General features: G+C 43.0%; 1 protein-coding gene across 1 annotated transcript in view; it reads right to left on the bottom strand.

Annotated features, from left to right (window-relative positions):
- The window catches only part of FAM171A1 (family with sequence similarity 171 member A1), a 125251-nt gene extending 115406 nt beyond the window's left edge, over window positions 1–9845 (bottom strand). Inside the window, exon 1 of the mRNA XM_050939544.1 lies at window positions 9614–9845. Within this exon, the coding sequence (XP_050795501.1) occupies window positions 9614–9707 (94 nt within the window). The 5' untranslated portion in view covers window positions 9708–9845. The remainder of the gene's footprint in view (window positions 1–9613) is intronic.
- Between the last annotated feature and the right edge of the window lie 13229 nt (window positions 9846–23074).

Raw genomic sequence — 23074 nt, 5'->3', positions numbered from 1 at the left:
AGGAGGGAACAGATTAGCTGGGCCCAAAGGCTCTCTTTAACACTTTATGTGCTGGCTGGTATTTTCTCTGCTTCATCACAACCTTATAAAGCACATTGTGACTCTGAAACTGCCCTCCTCACACACACCTTTTAGGCATGCATTGCACGTCCTGCAGAAAAACATCTAGTCAGGCAGAACAATCTAAGGACTTCAGGTATGGAAGTTTCCACCACACGAACTGGGTGTGGTGTTTGCCCATTCAGAGTGAGCAGAGGATGGGACACTCCTAACCCATAGATGCCTCGAAAGACATAGGATTTTCTCATTTATCTCAGGCCCGTACCACCCATGGTATAGCAAAGGCTCCCCATTCCTCTCCATAACTTCTCAAGGACCTGTGCTGCCATGACCTATCCCCATCTTTGCTTGGCTCACTCCCCCAACTCTTCCCCACACAGAGGAATTTCAAAACGCGTACAGTAGTTCAGTCAAGTGTGTTCATTAACTTACTCATGGAAAATACTCACTAGCTTCCCAAGGAATGCTGCCACTATGTATGGCCCTCTAAAAACTCAGAAACCTGACTGCGCAGAAGGGCAAGTGGGTGATGTCACATTGCCTTCACCCCCGCTACACTAACAGACTTTGTCCTCAAAATAGCAATTTTTCTGCTCCTAAGATCCCTTGCATTTGAAATATGAGAAAAAATGATATGGCCCATGCCCTCTTTTTCTCAAAGCAAGTTATAGAATAGTCATACAATTTAATAGTGCTATAATGCAAAACTGTTTTACTACAGGACTAATTACATATCACATTTAACAAGTGACATTTCTAGACAAAACCAATATCCTTACTCCAGAGAGATCACAATCGAACAACAATTTAAGAAAGAGTAGCACATGGATGTTACTGAGAGTAAACTGCAGGGAGCAGGTGGCTTTTCAGATGTGACTTGCAGGGGGAGGTCCTTATCTAACCTCTATTCTAGAAAAGTTAACTGCTTTCCAAGTGATCTTTAATACTTCAAATCCTCTTCACTCAATGTCTGATTTGTTACTTTAAAAAATAAAAAGTTAAATATTCCAATTCTGGTTCAACTAATGGCCTGGAGCAAAAAGAGGAGGCTGGGATTCAACCTATTAGAAGCTTTAGTGCTTAAAGCTATGCTTAGTTTAAAGCAAGTGTATTTTATTCTTTTTATCTTGATCCCAAACAATAGTATTTACTTTGAATAAGTCAACTACAGTAACTGCCACTAAAAAGTCAATGTTTGTCTATAGTGGTATCCTAAAGAAAGGAATAACACATTCTCTTGCACACCACTGTGTGAGAGCTAACTTTTGATGGAAATTAGCGTAGCATGATGGGTGATATTTCAAAAAGGTACAAATGCAGTTAGGCACTCACTGACTTTGTGGGAACTGGGTACCTAACTGCCATTCACACTTTTGAAAAAAATCTCCCTCAATGTGAAGAGCTACATTTTGCAATCCTTCATATTGCTTAATGCAATTTCTGTTCCAGCAGCTCTTTTTCTCACCTATTTGGGGATACTGCAAATCACAGAGAATAGGAGACACTGAACCCAGATGCTCACCCAAAACAAAACAAAAGCTCTTGTATGAAAACAGCTGGGTATTAACAGTGAAGTGGCAGCAGCAAGTATGCCACATTACTTAACAGTGGCTTTCATCAGTATTACCACAAATAGCTTTTAAAGCTGGTGTAGGATTTGTCCAGGACAGTGTGCCACTCAGTAGTTACATAACTTGCCAGGGGAATAATTTACAGTAGAGCAAAGAGAGAAATTGCCACAGCAATCTTGAGTTTGTGCCACCTCTTTTCCCTGAACACACTGTGAAGAATTAAAAAAAAAGTTTTTTCTACTGTTTAGCTGTGTTTACTTTCCATTGTCTGTCTCACAGCCTGCAGCACTATTGGTGTCCCCAGAGATCCTGAACCCATTTATTTTCCAGACAGTACTTGCCTGCCTCAAGCAATACTAGTGCACCTTTGGGTACGTCCAGACTACCCCGCCGTATCGGCGGGTTAAAATCGATTGCTCGGGGATCAATATATCGTGTCTAATCTAGACGCGATATATCAATCCCCGAGCGCGCTTATATCGATTCCAGAACTCCATCAACCCCAACGGAGTTCCGGAATCGACACGGAGAGCCGCGGACATCGATCCCACGCCGTCTGGATGGGTGAGTAATTCGATCTTAGTTATTCGACTTCAGCTACGTTATTCACATAGCTGAAGTTGCGTATCTAAGATCGATTTCCCCCCCCCAGTCTGGACCAGCCCCTAGAAAGTGTTGCTTATGTCAGTCAACAGGAGTAGCACTCAGAGCCTTCTTGAGGAATATATTCTGGTGCAGTAGTTAATACTACGCTGCTCAGTATTGCCCTTCTGATTCTTTCTCCATTTTCTTCTTCAAAATGGATCATTTTCTTTAAACATTTCTGGAGATTTTGGAGACACAGGGAAGATGACAAAGAAGTTGTCTACATAACAATTTAATTAAATTGGCAGAATAAGTGATTTAGTTAAATGGATGCAATCTCCTAGGGTGGATGCAGTTGTACCAGCATAAAGGAGTGAATACCAGTATAACTACCCTCATTAATCATGAGAAGCCCAAATAGCTCTACAAATCCCTGCCTTGTTTCACCAAGCCTTTCCTTACATTTATGTATAAATGAACAAAGGAGCCATTAGACGTGCAAACAGCTTCATAGAAAACAAAAAAAGTTATCCTCCTGGTTTAGGCTCTTTGGCAATGTAGCATACCCTAATGAATTGCAGCCTGAGCAGCAGAAAGTCTTCACATCTTTGACCCTTCTTAGTTTTATTTTATGTATGTTATTCAGGATATCCAGCTTCACAAAGGCCAGACTGCAACACCATGTTAGTAAAACCTGACTAGGACTATAGTTGCATAACAAACTGCTTGATGCAAAACAAATACACAAATTAAGTGTCTGGCATCCTCATTAACAAGTTATTTTGCCTAACATTCAACAGTTTGTCACACAACTATCCTTACTTCTGCTATCTCAGATACGGGTGTAAATTGGAAGGACTGGGCAAAACTGTTGATCCAAGGAAGTTTTTTATATAAAAGTTACCTTTATTCATTGTAGTTTTTCTATGGCCAAGAAAGTATTCAAATCATCATTTGATAAATACTTGTTGCAATTTTAATATATACATTTACCTATTAAATCTCAAACAAAAGAGGCCCATGTTCTGTTATGTGCAGACAACGTTTCAATTTACTTTAATCAAGAGGGAGCCATCACTGTCTACATAACTCAGGGAGAGTTCACTTTTGCTTTTAGCAAAGGACAATTTCTGCTCCACACCACAACTCCTTACTTTTACATCTGGGTGTATGTCTATTCTGTGCAGTTAGCCTGGGCTCTTACAAGTTTCTGACCCAGGTTTAGAGGTGCTTTAAGCCTGGCCCAGTCAACTGATTTTGTGCATGTGAGAGAGAGAAAAACACAGGCTCCATTTTAATGTGGGCTGGAACTAGGGTTGCCAATTTTGGTTGAATGTATTCCTGGAGGTTTCATCACACGACATAATCTTTAGTTAAAGATTAACCTTTAATTCCTGGAGACTCCACGACAATTGTGGGCAGGGCTTGACTGTGGGAATGCTCAGCCCTCCCACATTATAAAGAGGTTGGACTCCTTTGTATGGTTTAAGCAACAACAGAAGGTATAATGGTAACCACAGCTAACTATTATTCATGTCAGTACATTACTAATGTCAAACTCATTATTATATACAGGTATACCCTTAAAATGCTGCCCCCGCCGCTGTAGTGCTTCAGTGAAGAAGCTACGCTGATGGGCGGGCTTCTCCCACTGGCATAGGTACTCCACTTCCCCAGGAATTGGTAGTTATGTCGATGGAAGAATTCTCCTATCAGCCTAGTGCTTTCTACTTGGGTTTAGGTTAGTTTAACTGCATTGCTCAGGAGCATGGATTTTTCACGTCCCTGAGTGACCAAGTTATACTGGCCTAATTTCCTAGAGCAGACCTTGCAATAATAAAACCTCTCTGTCCCCTTGATGCACAGGTGCCTACTCTCATTGATGCCTAAGAAACATGAGTAGGTATTATTCATTGAGGCGCGAGGCTCCTTGAAATTTCACAAGAAGTCCTGCATATTTCAGTTTTGCAACAAACATGATCAACACAAACCTCTCTCCAATACACATGCTAGAGTGGCTTTTACTGGGAACCTATCAAATAAAGAAAGTGTTCTCTGGTAAGTTAGATGATGTTCAAAGCTGTCCATTTAGCCAGCAATTGGCAAAGAAGACAGTCCTTTGTCCCACAAATTCCAAAACCCATGTTCTTGTCTCACCCCTTAGGGTGCATCCTAACAGGGTTTTGGGGGTGGGGAATCTAAGCTATGTATTGGTTAGTGGCAGTTAACACCACCAGTCTTAGTATGGACAAGACAGTCTGTAGTTTTCACGTGTTAGCAGGTTGAAGTACACACTGGAGGCAAGCCTAGGATTTACTTTGGCCTGTGTGAAAACTCTAACTGCCTTGTCCACACTAGGATTTTACCATATGTTAGCTAACACTAATTTTTTAAAAATAAAAAAATAAAGCTACACATTTGGGCCTTGGAGTAATTCAGGACTTTATCTGGATAACATGCGAGTACCCTTACTTACACTAATTGTCTCACTAAGGTAAACGTTTGTGTTTCAAGGACCCTAGTAATCAGTAGCTCATTAAGTAGATAGGGTGCAAATGTGGAGGCCAAAATCTGCATTGCAAAAAGTGTTAGTGTCCTTAGTTTCACTTCTAACCCCCTAACAATACCTACTGTCTAGGTTAAAACTGACAGCTTGGGAAAATGGCTCACCAAAAAACAGAAAAGAAAAAAATCCACCCAATAAAAACAAGAATTCAGGGTTTCTCAATTGCTTTTACCATATTCTTCAGAGTAATCACCTCCATAAAATATCAAAGCCCTTATGGTTGTGAAATTAGCTTTCACAGTGTGAATTAATGTAACTTGTCTGAGTTTGAAGCCAGTCAGTTAACAAACAAACAAACAATAGCACCAAAAAGTGTCAGATTTCCCCACCACCACCATTTATCCAAGCAACGTGATACCATGAAGGCTCATTTAAGAGCATTTAAATCCCAACTATTAACCCTTTCCTTACTATATGCTTTGTTTAGCTCAAAAATTTGTCTTGCCCCAACAGACATAGGTCCAGTAAAAGATATTACCTCAACCCCACCACACTGTCTGTCTATCTTTCCTTATTGCCATAGTAGAAACATCCAGCTAATAATCATGGTGGGGTAAGGAGGGGAAGATACTTAGCACACATCCTGCGACTCCCTCCATTAATGGGAAGCAATTCCAATAAGATTGCAGATTTTGAACAGGTTAAGTACTGTAGTGAAATATTCTGAACAAAAGAGATGTTCACTACTACCCTAAAAATTATAAATGGTATTTACATGGTGTCACATAAAAACATGCTGGACTCCTGTAGCGCAATGAGAGATTTTCTGGAATATCTCTAAAATGTGGCCTCGAGCAGCCATGGCATCTCATCTTAGAAAACCTAGTATTTCAGAATGGCCCCACATTGTTCAAATAGAATACACCAACTAGAAAAATAAAAAATTCTTGCAGGAATTAAACAGATTTTGCTAAAAGTCTCCACAGATTTGTACTGTTCTTCCTGTAATGCTTAAATGAATTATTACTGAGAAACCTGGCAAGCCTCCCAAACTTGAAAGACATTGGTTCACATGATCAGAACTTGTCCTGTGTTTTATTTAGATTCTTCAACGTGCGTTTTATTTAGATTCAACACAGTTTCCAGTGCAAATACAGCCAAAGTACTTTGGTTTTAATTTATGACACTGGCTTATGTTAGTATTGGTTCAACACATGTTCAAATATAAGAATAGCTGATGATTATAGTTTTATTTAAAACCTGAAATTAAGTCCTAATTTGAAATATCGATTCAATTTTAAGCAGCAGAGTTCAGAGAGGGTGAAAACTTATAATCCGAATAATTCTTAAAATTTATCTACATGAGTTCACAATGACTTCATCTGCAGGGACAATAAGCCTCAACATTCATATAATAAACAAAACGAGGATCTGTGCAGATTTTGCTATATACTCCAGAAGTTAGGGGATTTATTTTTCTCAAAATATTTCTAATCCTTGTGGTTCAGAAGCACATCTTCAGAGGCAACACTGCATCCATCCATTTACATGCTGAGCCAGACATACTGAAACAACTCAAGTGCCAATCTTTTTAATGGGGTGTGAATGAAGAAGCTTAATTATCAGTACCTTTCATATTCATAAAATTGCAGAATCAGCCTGGCTGATCAGAATTTGAACTTGGTGCTATTCAAATTTGGGGCTAGAGCTGGTGCCAGGGGAGGAAGAAAAATATCAAATCAGGGGATTTTTTTTGGAGCTGTATTCTCTCTTCTCTTCCTTAACAAAAGTGTCAACTACAACCCCACATTCATATGGCGCAAAGTTCAAATTCCACTTAGCCAGTCTGATTCTAAGGATATAGAAGAATCTAATCAAGTCTCACCTAGTCCAATCCTGTCAGTGAGACTATTCTCTCGAGTTTTCTAGTGTTTTGTCCAGTTATAATTTAAATACTGCAGTTGATGGGATATCCACCATTTCTCTTTCAAAAATCATTCCACTGCCTAGTTGTATCTCACTGTCAATGTTTTTCTTACTTCCCCTCCTGGACTTCACATTCTCTTCACCAACCTGATCCAATCTACTCTGTGGTCCTCTCTAATCCTTCCCAAATCCATTTGCGTCCCTCTTCCCAGACCAACCTCATACTTCATCCACACAAGAGTTACAACATGGACAATTGCAAAGATTTGTAAACCCTGACCCCAGTGTGCCTCAACCTTGACCTTGAAGTACCAACACAAGTGCTGAAGAGGGGGGTACTTCAGTCTTCATAACTATTCAAACACTTGCCTTTAATTTTGAGGCTACCAACAAGGGGTCCCAATAAGTACCAACTGCAATGGTTATTTGGGTGATTTAGCTACCTGTCCACTAAACTTGACTATGACCACAAATTCATAAGCTTCCAAAAAAGCTTGTGGTTACTACCGACCTGAGCTAAATACGATGCTTTTTAATACTAAAATGAACCTCCACATGTCTATCTTCCAAAGCATACAGATAGCTTAGAATAGAGAGGGAAACTGAGAAACAGTAGTGAAAGGGCAGAAAGCGTCTACTGTACATCAGTAAACCTCAGATGTTCTAATACTGAAGACAGAATTTGACCATTTTACATACCATACATCAATATTCTCTGCTCACTCAAGAATGACATATCCGCAAGCAATAAAAAGGTCAAATGATCAAGTTTAAAGACAGTCCTTCGTATAGATACTGTATAATGGCCAACTCCCTGTCTTTCCCCATGATGTACATAAAAATAAGTAAGTTATATTGTTGCTGCAGACATTAGTTTTTCCTGTTTCTGAGTTAGAAAGAGCTGCCTCTAAAAAGAGCTGACAGTGAAAGAGGAAGGGAAGAAAACAGATAGTCGAACTGCACTGTAATTTTACCAACATATCAAGTAAATAGTCTCCATATCACAATACTGGTTATAAACCAAGATAAAAATCAAATTTTGTTGTCAAACGTTACCTTCAAAGGATGTGTATATTTTTGTTGATATATTTGTGAACTAATTCAGTATAAATCCCGTCTGCAAGTGCCCCAAACACATTTAGAATAATTGATTTGAAAAAAGAAAGCTCAAGTTTCAAAGTCAAATCCTCTACCCCTTTTCCAATCTTGTTAAGAAAAGATCTTGTATTGTACAGTAGGTTTTACCACAAGATACCCAAATTTTGATCAGCTGGTATCAGAGCACAGGACTATAGTTTGCATTTTATTGGCTGTTGTAGAAATAATGATTGGTAATCAAAGAATAAAAGAATTTATTAAAAAAGAATGACCTCTAAGAACCTAAATGTCATTGTTATTGTTTGTATATAAAAAAGGCCACTTAGAGGCTATTGACTCTTAAAGACATACAAAAGGGGGTAGAGAAGATGGGAGGAAATAGGGTACAGTTGTATCCCTGATGCATGGCATTTCCACCCTGGTTGTTATGGAAGGATACAATTAACCTGCTTTCCTGAAGGCTAAAGGGGAGGGGGAGAAAGAGAGTAGGAGGGGGAACAAACAAATAAAAACCTCTTCCACATGAAATGACATTTGATACTTAGCTGTTTCACAAGGTTAACTAATCGGCAAATACTAACCAGTTTGCAACTATATTCTCTTGTAGCAAACTATTTACCATCAGCAAACTACATTTTCTGCTGTTTAACATATATATGAGCTCCCGGAAACCTAGAGGTATTACATGACCCCTTTCTGAGCTACGCAGAATGAAGCCTTGAGAGAAACAGAGCACTACTGCAACAATAAAGGGTAGAAATGCAGTGTGGAAGCATGACTAATCTGCGATATCTCCCACCTACAGTATCTCCTTGGCAGTGTCACATTTTTACAGTACAGGCACATTTTGCTGATGAAACCACATCACCTGAGGGAAGTAACTAAAGGATTACTGTAGAGCCATCCTACCCAGCTAAAAAGGGCTCAAATCAAGTGAAAAGGACCACAAAGTTGATTTAGATGCTAAAATAGTTTTCCATTGAGGTCCATTCTTTGCTTTGAAGGGGTTAGTATTGGTTCTAAGGTCACCGATTATATTGCTACAAAATCAGCTGGGGGAAAGGTGTGACAGTCATTTAAAGCAGATTTTTCCTGATTTAAAATAGAACACTCCAGGCCCCCAACAGAAGTGCCACATGCATTACTAGCAAGGGGCACGCTGCTTGCATGACATGCAGTAAGGCTGGGGAGTCGGACTGGCCACCTCTCCAAACAAAAGGGCCAGATGAAGAGACAGGATGGTCAGCAACAACAAGCCAGCAGTGCGCGCCCCACGCGGAATACAGCCAGGAAGAGACAGGAAACTTTTGGGGGCTGCTCCAGGGCCTCCCGCCTGGGCTACGGAACAGGACCCTAACCCAGGGTCAACGCAGCCGACCGCACGTAGGGCTTGCCAGGGAGTGCAATGAGTCCCCAGCCAGACATGCAGGGAGAGGGGAAGGCACCAAGCGGGACCTGCAGAGACTGGGAGGGAGGCTGCACGGTAACCAGCGCCAAGCTGTACCTGCAACAGCGGGGGAGGGGGCACAACACAACCAGCCCCAAGCGGGACTCGCCAAGGGAGGCGAGCGAGGTTCTACGAAGCCGCCCATCACCGCTGCGTCGGGGGGGCTCAGCAGCCAGCCCCAGGCAGGACCTGCCGGGGGGGGGGGCAGGTAAGGAGAGCAGGCGGGCCTGGCCAGCAGCCCCTGCCCTTAACAAAAGCCCCAGGAACGGGGCCGGGGGCGGCGGCCCCAGCGCAGAGAGGGGGAGCGGGGCTCCGGCCGCGTCTGCCCGGGCAGCGCCCCCAACTTCGCCGCCGCCAGCACAATGCGGCCCCGCGGAGACCCTCCCCCGGCGGCACAAAGCGCGCCCGGCCCGCACCCACCTCGAGCGGCACCGGGCGCCCCTAGGGTTTTGGTCACCGCCTTCCACACGTTGCAGCCCAGCAGGCAGAGGAGAAGCGCCGCCGACCTGCTCATTTCCACCCGCCGCCGCCGCAGCCACCGCCGCCGGGAGGGAGGAAGGGAATCGCCGCTGCCCGGAGGAGGCGGAGAAAGCGCCGCATCAGGGGCTGGCCCGCTCCGCGCCTCCCTCCATGTCGCCTTTCGCTGCGGCGGAGGCTGCCACCCCCTCTGCTCTCCCCTGCCGCATCCTCGCCTCGCCGCTGCGGCCCCACGGCCGGCGCCTTGCAAAGCGGGGGGAGGGCGGTAGCAGGGCGCTGCTTATTTATTTATTTATTTATTTGTGTGCGGGGTCCCCAAAGGCTGAGGCAGCCGTGCTGTTTAACCCTTTCTGCCCCGCTTCAGCAGCGGCGCAGAGCCGGGAGGGGGCTCCACCTGCCGGCCAGCCCGCGGCCGCCAGCCCCGCATAGCTCTAGCAGAAAAGCTGGAGATGCATAGTACAGAGCGGGGCGCTGCTAGAAATAGGACTAGGGCAACCGGTGGCACGGGAGAGGCGTCCGACAGGCTTGAAGCCCAGCTGTGCCAGCCCCTTCCCCTTGGAGCTCATCCTCCTTCGAGACATATTACTGCTTGCGAGTTAGTGCATTGCTCCTGTCACCCACCCTCAGCCCCCAACAGCGACAGTATTTACCTGCCAGCCACTCCCCACTCACTGGCTGTATTTGGATCTCCCCCTTTTCCCTTTACAGATACAAAGTGCATCCTGTGCGATGCTTGCTTCTTGTCTACTGGCTCAAGACCAGGATTAGATCTTTCCTCATTCCCATCTGCAGTCCATCAGGAAAACAAGAATGTGATGATCTAAGAGCAGACAGCAAATATAAGTCACACAAAATACCCTTAAATGGCCTCTTGTAACCCAAGTCACAAGCAACTGGGTCTCCTTAATGCTCAGTGAGAGTCAGTTTTGCTCCTGCTCCTTTTGTGTAATATTTATGTCTGTTATGTTTGTGGGGCAGATGTGAGTTGTTCTGTTTGTTTGAACTTTGTGTGAAATTGTCTAAAAATGTCACCAGAAAATTGTTAATGAACAGAAGTGTGCAACAGTTAAAACACAGGGTTTGGAGACAGAAGGCCTTGATTCTATACCCACTTCTGCCATAAACTCAATGTATGACCTAGATAAGTCACTTAGGGCTAGCTAGTAACATCTCATCACTCATCACTCAGGCAGGCACAGTCTCTCCTGAGGCCTCTTCCAGGCTCCATCTTTAAGGGCTTCCCTTGATGTGTCAGCCCTTCTCCCTGGGCCACTGTGAAGGGGATACCAGGCCATGACCCTAACATCTCCTTTTGTCTACCCCCTTTTTGGCATCTGCTTCCCTACCATTGACAGACTGCTAATATGCGAGGCCTGCTAGGGAAGGAAAGCTTTTAGCATACCCACTCATAGGTCTCTGAGTACAAACCCCAATCTGGGCAACAAGGGCTTACGGAACTACTTTGGGCCCAGCCACAACACTTGTAGAGCCAATGTTCAACTGGAGGAGGAGTTAAAAGGCAGGGAGAACTGCTTATTTGGTGGCAGACTAGAGAAGAGTGCAGAACTTGCAACTCCAGCAGAGGAAAGGCAGAAATCTCTCCCTAAGGCAACTGCCCAAAGGTTCCTCTTTGAGGGAAGGGAGGACCTGCCACAGAGACAGCCTAAGAGGGAAGCATCCCCTTCTTCCTATGGGCTCTAGAAATCACCTTTTTGTTTGTTTAAACCTCGCCAGCATGCTAAGGCAGCAACTCCTCTCAGAGGAAGAGGGCTACTCTGCTGCATGCCACGAACAAAAGGTGCCTTGTGATGAATGGGCACCCTTCACACCACCTTAACTTGGATGGTGACTTTGGGACAATTACAGAGGGAGAGAGCTAGGAAGTGGCCCAGAAAGGACAGCCTTAAGTAGTCTTGGCTGTCAGATCACCGATGGCCCTCAAAGGGCCCTAGGTTTGTACCTGGTGGAGTGGGAGGGCCTGGGCTCTCCTACCAACAAATCCCCTGGAGGTCATGGGTCTTAGCCCTGAGAACTAGGCAATACTACCCAACCAACCAACCGTCAAGTGAGGACCATCAGCCTCATGAGCTAGTCCTTAAGTATTAGTTGATTCAGCTCACCTCTATGTAAGGTTATATACCAGTGGAAGGTTAATATAGGGTTGCCAGGCATCCAGTTTTCAACTGGAATACCCGGTCAAAAAGAGACCTTGGCAACTCCAGTGGGTGGCACAGTAGGGGCCCAGGGCTAAGGCAGGCTCCCTGCCTACCCTAGCTCCACGTGGCTCTCGGAAGCGGCCACCAGGACCTTGCGGCCCCTAGGCTCATGGATGGCCAGGAAGGTTCTGAGTGCTGCCTCTGCCCCTAGTACCAGCTTCACATCTCCTGTTGGCTGGGAACTGCAACCAAGGGGAGCTGCGGCACAAGGGCAGCACACGGAGCCTCCCTGGCTGTCCATGTGCCTAGGGTCTGCAGAGACCTGGTGGCTACTTCCTGGGAGCCCCAGCAAGTGCCACTGGGACCCTGCACCCCTCCTGCTGCCCAACCCCCTCCTCCAGCCCTGAGACCTCTCCCACACCCAAACCCCTCACCCCTGGCCCCAGCCCAGGGTCTACACCCCCAGCTGGAGTCCTCACCCACCTCACACATCCCAACCCCCTACCTCATCCCACTGAAAGAGTGAGGGTGAGGGAGAGCAAGTGACAGAGAGAGGGACTGGAGTGGGCAGGGAAAAGGCAGGGGTCTTTGGTTTTCAAGGCCACCGGGGGGAGGGGAAATGGAGCAATATGCCTCAGACCCCACAGGGGCCCCTACGAGAGTTTTTCAGGGCCTCTGGAGCAGGGTCCTTCACTCGCTCCAGGGGCCCCAGAAAACTCTTGCGGGCCCCGGGCCCCCAGAGCTTCTTCCGCTCCGGGTCTTCGGCGTTGGGGGGTCCTTCCACCCCAGGACCCGCCGCCGAAGTACCACATCTTCGGTGGCAATTCGGCAGTGGGGGCCCCCTGCCGCCAAAGACCCCAGACCTCCTGAATCCTCTGGGCAGTTTTGTGCGATTAGAAAGTTGGCAACCGTGGGCTAATACACCCACAGGGGTGTGGTGAAGCTCAATTTATTGTTCAGATTATGCTTAGACAAAAAGTTCTATAAAATGCAATGTATTACATTATTACTTTTAGGAAGCAGTATTCAGCTTCATATCAGAACTATTTGTCCCAAGAGGTAAGAGACTGTGGAGTGTTTCTCTTTGAAATTTTTCTGAAGACTGTGTCTTCCAGAAACTTTTAACAGTGGTTTTGCACTGCAACATACTTCTCATTTCCCTTCAAGAGTCTTTTCTTCAGTTGATTTAAATCAGTTTTCTGAATTTGGTGCCAGGTGGTAAAAGTTAGTTGCTTGAAATTATTCAGCTCACTGCAGTACAGTCCATGTGTAGCCTAATAGTAAAGAAAACTTGATTAACAAAAAAAAAAATACTTGATATGCAGCCTGTTTGTAAGTATGGTATTACGACTCCTGTCTTCTCCCTCCCCTCTCCTCTCTCTCTCTGGAAAGTTGTTTGTTTTGTTAAAAAAAACCCAACAGCCACCCATAGTAGCAGATACATGGAGACAATCCAGTTCAGATTTTAAGGCAAGAAGGAATTGTTAGGATAATCAATTCTAACTTCAGGTGTAACACAGCAAATTTAATTCAGTGATCCCTGCATGAACTTCTAGTTAAGATAGAGCACATAGCTAGAGTAGGAATCCACAAGAGTCAAGGGAATCATGCCAGAGAAGAACTTCATGCACAGTGTTTTAGGATCTGCTTTCCTGCAGTCAAGGGTTTTGTGCCTTCCAAGAGACAATGGTCAAGAGGCAGTGACACAGTGCTACTTTATAGTCTATTTTGAGGGCTTGGTTCTCCCTTCCTTTACATCTATGTGAATCAGGAGTAATTCAGCTGATGTCAATGGTGTTGTACTAGTACAACCGATATTTTAGTCAGTGAGGAAAACTAGAGCAAAATACAATATATTTTTCCTAATTACAATCCAACTGTTATATAATTAATTTTATATATTTTAGACATCAGTAGCTAAATATTCAAAGCATTATTGACACTTTAAAATAATGCTTTCAGAACACTAATAATTCTGTGTTTAAAATTATATTAAAAATACACAGGCATGGACAGGATAATCAAAGAGGGTGCTCATCCGTGTTCAGTAATTTACAGCTATCAATCTAAGCAACAAACAAAAATAATCATGGTATGGATATGCTACTTCAGTTCTGGTCTAGCATGTTTGGCTATCTGTGACAACTAAGGAATCAAATTTCCTATTTCTGCATTTCATCAAGAAAACGTTTGTAGCCTCCTGTAATAAGAAATAAGAATAAGGCAAAATCCCACAAAAACAACTTGAAACACTGGCCAAAAGTCATGCTTACTTTTTTGTGCCTTGTAGAAATAAAAACATGCAGACAGAACTGTAACAAGAAAGATGATGAGAATTGACAGCTAATTATCTTCAGTTAGCAGTATTGACATCAGATGTTTGGAGCCACATAACAGATAAGTCTGGAAAAACAATGTGATGGTGTATTGGTTCTGGTCCAGTACTTACACTATAAATAGCATAGGAAGATCCATCATGTGGGGTCTTATTTTGGCTATGTATGTGGAAACAAAACTGTTCTGTTAAAGACTGTTCTGCTTCATTAATTGTAAATAAACCAGATCTATCAAGACCCAACTTCTGGCTGTATTTCATCGGCTAACCTTTTAAGCAAAAGTTATGTAGCTTAAACAAAGGCTACGTTCTAATTCATACATTCCTAAAATCTACAGGCACATAAAACTTTATAAAAGTCTAACTTGCTGTATTTTGCTTTTTCAACAAAAAAGTGAGAATTCTACTGTTTTTCTTTGAACTGGACACTTAATATCACATACAACTTTAATTATTATAAGGTGAATAGGTCTGTACAAAATGAGATTTTTCCCATCAAGTTTTGCCTTGTATAATTGGAAATTGCAGTGCTCTCTCTAACTGAACTACAAAGCTTTATCTCCACTCTGACAAGAGAAATGTTCTTAACTTGAATCCGCTAACTTGAGTTCACCAACTTGAGATAAAAACTACATGAAGACAAGGTGTTTTGTAGTTTTCACATGAGTTAGTATTTCAGGTTAAAAACTAGGCTTCCCCCCTGTCTTTACTAGGATTTTACTTCAAGTTAGCTAGCTGGAATTAAGAAATGTATTTATTTATTTTTGCATTGGAGATAAGGCAGTAAGGAGACTCAGGTCTTGACGAAGGGATGTGAAAATCATGGCTTTTTGTTTGCTTTCAGCCAGAGAAATGCATTCCCTTTCATCCACCAGGAAAAGTCCTGAAAATATGCAGTGCATCTTCCCAGAAATGATATACTTGAATACTGTCATCATTTACCACCACTTCATGAAATGATTAAAAACAACAGGAGTTGTCTGTAAATGTTTGTTTTCTGGCTATTGTTTTTAAACTGGTTTGTTGTATTACTTTATATCATCATCAGGCGTCCAAACTGGAAAAGTCTGTGTTGATATTCTTCTAAGCTCCACCCCACTAAAAGGAGATGCTGTTCTGAGTAGATTTTAAAAGCTCATACTCTCCGGGCTCCACTGTCCTCCGTGGGCTTAGGTGCCCCTCACTAAGATTAGAACATAAGACTGGCTGTACTGAGTCAGGTCAATGACCCATCTAATCCAGTATCCTGTCTTCTAGCACTGACCAATGCAAGGTGCCTCAGAGGGAATAAACAGAACAGGCAATAAGAGTGATCCATCCCCTGTCATCCACTCCCAGCTTCTGGCAGTCAGACGGTAGGGCCACCCAGAGCATCCCTGACCATCTTGGCTAATAGCCATTGATGGATCCAATCTCCATGAATATATCTATAGTGGGGCTCAAAAATGTTTTTCGGCCTTTACAACTTCCCCTGGCAATGAGTTCCACAGGTTGACCAAGCATTTGTGTGAAGTACTTCCTTTTCTCTTAAACCTGCTGCCCGTTAGGGGTCACCCAATATATTGTTTATGTTATGCAAAGGAGTAAATAACACTTCCTTATTCACTTTCTCCACACCGTGGATGGTTTTATAGACGTCTGTCATATCCCCTCTCAGTTGTCTCTTTTCCAAGCTGAAAAGTCCCAGCCTTTTTAATCTCTCCTCAGATGAAAGCTGTTCCATATCCCTAATCCCATGGTTCTCATCCAGGGATATGTGCAGCTCCAGGGAGTACACAGAGGTCTTCCAATGGGTACATAAACTCATCCAGATATTTGTCTAGTTTTAAAACAGGCTACATAAAAGCACTAGTGAAGTCAGTACAAGCTAAAATTTCATACGATTTGTTTATACTGCTCTATACACTAGACACTGAAATGTTAGTACAATATTTATATTCCAATTGATTTGTTTTATAATTATTGGTAAAAATGAGAAAGCAAGCAATTTTTCAGTAATAGTGTGCTGTAACACATTTGTATTTATGTCTGACTTTGTAGGCAAGTACTTTTTAAGTGAGGTGAAACTAGGGGGCATACAAATCATCCTCCTGAAAGGGGTACAGTAGTCTGGAAAGGTTGAGCGCCACTGCCCTAATCAATGGAGGTGGAAAGTGAGCATGTGGAATGTGCTCTAATTCAGAGAGCTACTTGGAAAGGCACTGTTTAGTGATGGCTGCACCTTTGGATCTTTTGGTTGTTGAAAGAAATAGATGTAGTGATTTTCTAAAAGATTTAGTTCTGTACAGGTAGAAAACTAATGCTCATTTTATGTCCAGGATGAACAGCGTTGCCTCTTGTTGGCGGTTGTGAGCCTTCAGAAAGATGCAAGGAAGGTGGATAGCTTGATGAAGGTGGAAAGATGTTGGAACAGTTGGGTCAAAATTTGGGATGTGGACATAGCGTGACTGTGTCTTTGAAAAGTGTATATGGGGGATGTGCCATAAGGGCACCAATTTCACTAACCCGTCTGGTGGAAGTGATAGTGACAAGAAATGCTGTTTTCAATTAATAAGTGAATGTATGAACATGTTGCCATGGGTTTGAACTGAGGTCTAGTAAAAGAGTGTAGGATAAGGCTGGCGTCCCAGGCCAGAATTGGATCGCATATGCCAGGGTAAAGATTTTGGAGGCCCTTTAGGAAACATTTAGTGAGTGGGTGTGTGAAAACAGAATGGCCGTCTATGTGACAGTGAAAAGTTGTGATGGCTACCAAATACACGTGAATGATGCTGGAGGATAAAGTCAAAATACAGTCCAGGATGAGTATTATCAGAGAGCTTATTTTGTCAACTTGGTGGGAGGCACACCAGCATTGGAATCTTGTCCATTTGTGAAGGTAAGTGCATCTAGTTATTTTGCGTCTGCTATTCAAGTCTATCTGTTTAACTAATTCCAAATAGACTATTTCCGAATCCCAGAACCACAAAGGAGCCAGGCTTTGAGGTGGAGCATCTGTAGATTGGGATGGAGGATGCAATCCGCATCCTGTGAGGAGTCAGAGTTGGATGGAGAGAGATCGGTCAGCATACCATCATGCAACGGAAGTAAGTATACCAAATCTGTCATGACCATCTTGGAGCTATGAGGATGATATGGGCTTGGTCTGTCTATTTTATGGAGTACTTGAAACAAAAGGGGAAAGGGAAGGAAGGCATAGAGCAGTGGCACATCCCATGTGGTGAGGAATGTGTCCCCCAGATAGCAGTGTCCCATTCTTGCTCTCAAGCAGAATTGAGGGCAGCGGGCACTTTGAGGTGTGGCACAAAAGTCTGTGGTGGGGAATCCCCAGTGGTTGAAGATGTGCTGAAGGATTCACGTGTCCAATTCCCACTTGTGGGAGAACCTTCTGCAGGAGTCTGCAGTGGTGTTGTGGTGTCCAGGGAGGTATGCGGTTGAGATCGTGATGTGTTGGATACACCAGTTCCATAATTTCAGCACCTCCAAGCAGAACAGGTGGAATCTCATTCCACCTTGCCTGTTGGTCTAAAACATGCAGGTGACATTGTCTGTCATTACTCTGATGGTGTGATTTGTGATTAATGGGAGGAAGTATCAGCATGCATTGTGGACTACTTGTAGCTCTGAGACAGGAATGTCCCTATGGGTGCTCCACTATACGGGACTCAAAAGCGGTGCTCCTAATTGGAAGGCTGGCACTTCAGAGCAGCATTTACTGAGGATGATAGGACAGTATGTCCCAGGAAAGCGTCTGTTGTGGCATCGTGAGTAATGGTGTAGTGATGGGCAAGTGTCTGCTGATACCCATGTGGCCGCTTTGCAAATGTCAGCAATGGGAACATTGCACCGTGTTAACTACTAGGGAATTTGGAGTGGAATGCGAAACAAGAAATTCCACATCTTTTGTAGGAACATAGTATTTTTTGTCTGCTCATTTGCAGGTTGGAGGGATGGATGCCAGGGTCCGCCAGAGCACTTTCATGGGATCAAGGAAGGTCTCTAATTGGTAGGACAATTTTGGTGGAGGAAGATATGTGCAGGATATCTAGTAATTTATGCCGCTGATCTTTCACTTCCTCTCAAAGGATCTGGAGGGAGTCTGCAATCCTGTGGAACGGTTCTTAAAAGTGCTTGAAGTCATCAACAGCCGTAAGAGGTGGGGCCAGGATTGCCTCATCAGGGGAAGAAGAAGAAAAATGTAGAGTAGATGGAGCTTCTTCCTGCTGTCTTACTCCTCACCCTGTTCTAGGGGAGGTTCGTTCTCTGGTGGGGGAGAGAGCGATAAACAAGGAAAAGGTCTAGGTCTCCGGCTTTATTCCATGGAAGGCTTCCCAAATTGTGCCCTGTACATGGCCCAGGTGTCCCAATTTGGCCAATATTGGGGGAGGGGAACATGTAATTGCATCCAGAGTGATCCATATCAGAGTTGTGATGTGGGTGTGGATTGTGCATATTGAGGATACATAGATGAAGTGGATTGTGCCCTGGCCATCAAGTCATGGTAGTGGGAACATTTTTGTGGTATGTGTCCCTCTCCCACACAGAGGGACCATCCATTACCAGGAAGGTGGCCCGTTAGGAGATCCACTTCTTAAACCTGGGAGATCTGGACATAAATGTGAGGGAAAAACTTCCCGGACAGGAAGCGGGGGGAAAAAACCCTAAGCTATGGAACAACAGTAAAGGTAGAGTAAAAAAGACAGAAAAAAGTGTGTTTTTCTTTAGATAGAGGAAAGAAGAAAAAGGAGCAATACTACACTAAGACTAACAGGTAAGTCACAATCTAGTAAGGCACAAGGAGAAGCAGGCTGTGCTGTAGATTCCGTCCCAGACCAAAGATGGTAGAGAAGGAATTTGGAAGCAGTCGGACTGAACAGCACTATATACATCCGCTTACAGCACAAGAGGGAGGAGGTGCGCATGTGTGGTCCGATGGGCACTGCTGATGAAGATCTCCAATCCCAGGTGAAGGAGGTGCTGCTGCACCTAGAGTGGAGCACCCAGCAGGACATAACTCAAAAGAACTTTTATTTAGCCCAATTCATTCCTATCCATTTCCCCTCAACCACCACCTATATCAGCATAATATTATCAGGCCACATCACAGCTCTGTGTAATCAGTGCCAAACCCATATTGAATGATAATTAAATACAACCTTAAACTCTATTACAACTAGTGAACACAGGGAACCAAGAAGTGCAAATACTTGTAATATAAACATACCTGCAAGCAAGTTGCTATCCTATCTTGCTGATTAGTAGTACAGCACAGTGCATTTGAGATTGGCCTTGAAGCACTTGCATCATTTCTTGCATAGTTACTGGCTTCCACATTGAACAAGTTCCTACATCTGTGAAAGATTGTGCACAAAATCCATTGAAAAGACCACAATGTCTTTGTATACAGCCCTGATCATTATTTTGCCATGTCCCCAGCAAAGTGAATTAGAAATATTCTGATATGATGCTTTTGCCTTTTTATGAGAAGATGGTGAAAGCTATTCAATGCTCTCTTTTGTGGGTGAGAGCAGCAGTTTTATTAACAGAGCAGCAATAGTTCTTAGTCTTTACCACAAATTGATCATCGTTTCTGAACATAGATTTGTTTGTAATCATGTTAAGCCTGGATGCAAAACTTGTTGCAACCACGTTTGGGACTAATTTGACAATTATATAACCACCTATTATCCTAGCAATCTCAAAGTGCTTAAAAATGAGACACATACTTAACACAACCACTTCTCAGGTAGACAGTGAAAGCCAACCAGTGCATAGCACTCTTCACAGAAGTAGGAGAGGAATTTTTCCTCAAAAACACTGTAGGAAAAACTAAGTGTTATGAAAGTTGCCATGAAACCTTCAATTCCCAGATAGAACAGCCCAGCTCTTTGCTTTTAAGGCTTCTTCTTAAAGATGCTCATACAGGTAACTGAATGAGAGTTTATCTACTTTGAAAGAAGAAGGGGTTGGATTGACCCTGTTGAGATTTGAGAATGCAGTTGTAGAGAGTCTAGTCTAAGTATTCAAATGCTAAGCTATCATTTCCAGGGATAAATATTAATAATTCAGTAGAAGCAAACTGGAAGTAAGACACAGCATATTAAAATGTGGAGCAGGTGGAAGTCTCTCCCTAAAAGAGAGGCTTCTGCTCAAATCAGGATTTTAATCTATTAGTTTATAAATTAAGAAAATTTATACAAGGTACCAAGGGAAAATAGAGAGTTGTTCAGTGTGGATGTACTTATGGTTTGCCAGCAAGAAAAGACCTATAACGCAATTATGCTAGGCTCAGGTGCTTTTGATTTAACTGAACAGAACAAAACCTAAACTAACCAAAACGTATAGTGCACAGACAGGAACAGGGACAGGACTTAACACTTGACTGCTGGTGCTTTGAGTCAGTAATAGAGTATCAGCATTGCAGTTCTGATTCATTTTAGAATCAGGTGACTCACACTCTAGTTCTTATTGCAGTCAAGTCATCAGACTAGAGCACTTTTATACTGTAAATAAGACACTTAGCACATCCTGCTTTTAAAGACTGTCCTTGCATACTTGAAAATGTAACACCATACGATCAATAAATCAAAGAAACTAAAGGATCCTAACCCAATTGAGGTTTTTAGTACATTTACTATTTCACATTGACTACCTAAACACCCAAAAAATAGTGAGTCAGGCACCCAAAACAAGAGGTTTTTTAAAAATACATTTTGGGATGGGGAAAGTGGTTTGCACTTCTTGTTTTTGAGCTTTTAGGGTTTATGTTTTTTCTCTCTGTAATCATGAAGGCTGAAACTTTTTTAAAATGACAACTGAGATTCTTATGTAGTCATCTGACTTCAGGAGCTGGGGATTTAAGAAAAACAAAATATTGCAAGACTCAAGATAAAAGATACAAGTTGACACCACTATCTTTATTGCGCACATCAACAGTAGAGACCATTGCAAACTAGAAAAACATTGAGGAAAATAACCATTAAAACTGTACACTGTTGTCCAACAGCATTTCATTTTCCTTTCCCAATACTTGTTTATATCACATCCAATATTCTAAACCATAGCGCAGGGACCACTGCAGTAGTGTGGGGAAGGATGACTAGGAGCAATGGTATGACACTCCATGGAGACAATATTAGATTCAAACTCTGCTGGATATCACTCATGGCGGGCCCAGGTGATTGGCTGAGCTGCCACAAGGCTTTTGAGTTTCTCACATGATTCAAAGTGCAACAAAAGGCAGACCACAAGATACCAAATTCACCTTGTACTATGAGAAGTGATGGCAAATGGTAAATTTCAAAAGTAAATTTTAATGTGAAGCTAAAACTGATTGCAAAAAACAAATGAATTGCCCCCTCAGAACACAAGCTAGCTCTTGAATCTCTACCTTAAAGAAACACTTCTTTGAACCATCTCAGCGACCTACCATATATCATCTCACGCCTCTCTTCTGGTTGGTCCCTAATGTCTAATGCCTGCTACATTGCTTCCTGTCCTCCAAGTCTTTTCAGTCCTCTCTGGGTTCTCGCCTCTTTGCTCTATCGAAACCTTCTTCACTAGCGACCTCCTTTTGGCTACTTTTAAGGGTCTCGTCTCTACTTAATCTCCCTGATCTGTCAGCTGCTACTAGCCCTATTGATTGTACCAACCACTTCCTCCTGAACATCTGCAACTCTGTTTCTCCTACTAACTCACTGATGGCTCCCTCATCATTGGAGCTGATCAGAAAAACAAAAAAAAAAGGCAGAAAAAAAATCAAGTGTTTAATGAAAAATATTGAGCACTGTAAGATAGCAAAAATTGTTCATGGGAAATTTCTAAGAATTGCTTGGTGAAACTTGACACTGAAGTTTCAAAACACATGAAAATTTTCAGCCAAATTATCTTTCATTGGCTCACCTTTTTGCATCCCTCTGTGTTATCTTTCTCTCTCTGTTCTGGGACACCTCATCAGCTCCCACAACTTCAGCTACCACTTCTATGCTATTCATTCCCATGGCTACTCCTCTGCCCCGGCTCTCTTCCAGCCCTGAGTCTTCCTCTGACAGCTCTTTCTGATGGCCCACTCCCATCTCAAACTCAATATTGAAATCTGAGCTTTTCACCTTTCCTTCAAAACACATTCCCATGCCTCCCTCCTCTGTCATTGCTGATAGCTCCCTATTATTCTGTCCTCTAGGCTCAGAAAGTCAGTGTCTTCTTTGCTCCCTTCTCTTTTCTTCTCCCCGCATACAGGCTTCTTCTAAATCCCGTCACTTCATCCTTCATAATATCCCTAAAATCCTTCCATTCCTTGATGTGTTGATTGCTAAAATCCTAATTCATGCCTCTCAAGTTACTCACTTCATCTTGAGCACTGCAGCCTCCTCTCCTCTGTCTTCCTGTCTCATCCTCTTTCCTCTCTTAGGTACAGCCTAGCCAAAAGGAAGATGGTTCTATCAGTAGAAGAGGGAGACAATCCTATGTCCCTCTCTCTTGCTTTGTTTCAAACTGTCTGCTGATTTACTACATCAGTTTACATTTGATTCCCCTTTCTAAGGTTTTCTTCATAAGATCTAGAGACATTATCTTTTAAAAATGAAACTTTAGATTCTGAAACACAATTACATAGCACCTCAAAAACAATCCACATTTATGTGGTTATTTACAAGGCCATGTCATCACATTGTGAAGAGGACACTGTCAGAAAAGAAAGCCTTCCAATCTGGGTCTCTGACAAGGTGCACCATAACTGGACTTGTTAAACATTTCTTCGGTTAGTTTTGCCATGTTATACAGCCATCAACAGTTGCAGTATCTGTTCCCCCTGGAATTAATTTTCTAGACTGTCTTATCAATATTTGAAATAAGTCTCTAGGCAATTATTGATGTCATTCCTCTCACATGACTGCTCTGCTGAATCTCTGATTA

Source organism: Gopherus flavomarginatus, chromosome 2 (assembly GCF_025201925.1).
Source record: "Gopherus flavomarginatus isolate rGopFla2 chromosome 2, rGopFla2.mat.asm, whole genome shotgun sequence".
Taxonomy (NCBI): domain Eukaryota; kingdom Metazoa; phylum Chordata; order Testudines; family Testudinidae; genus Gopherus; species Gopherus flavomarginatus.
The sequence above is the reverse complement of the archived record's forward strand: the minus strand, read 5'-3'. Positions and strand labels throughout refer to the sequence as shown.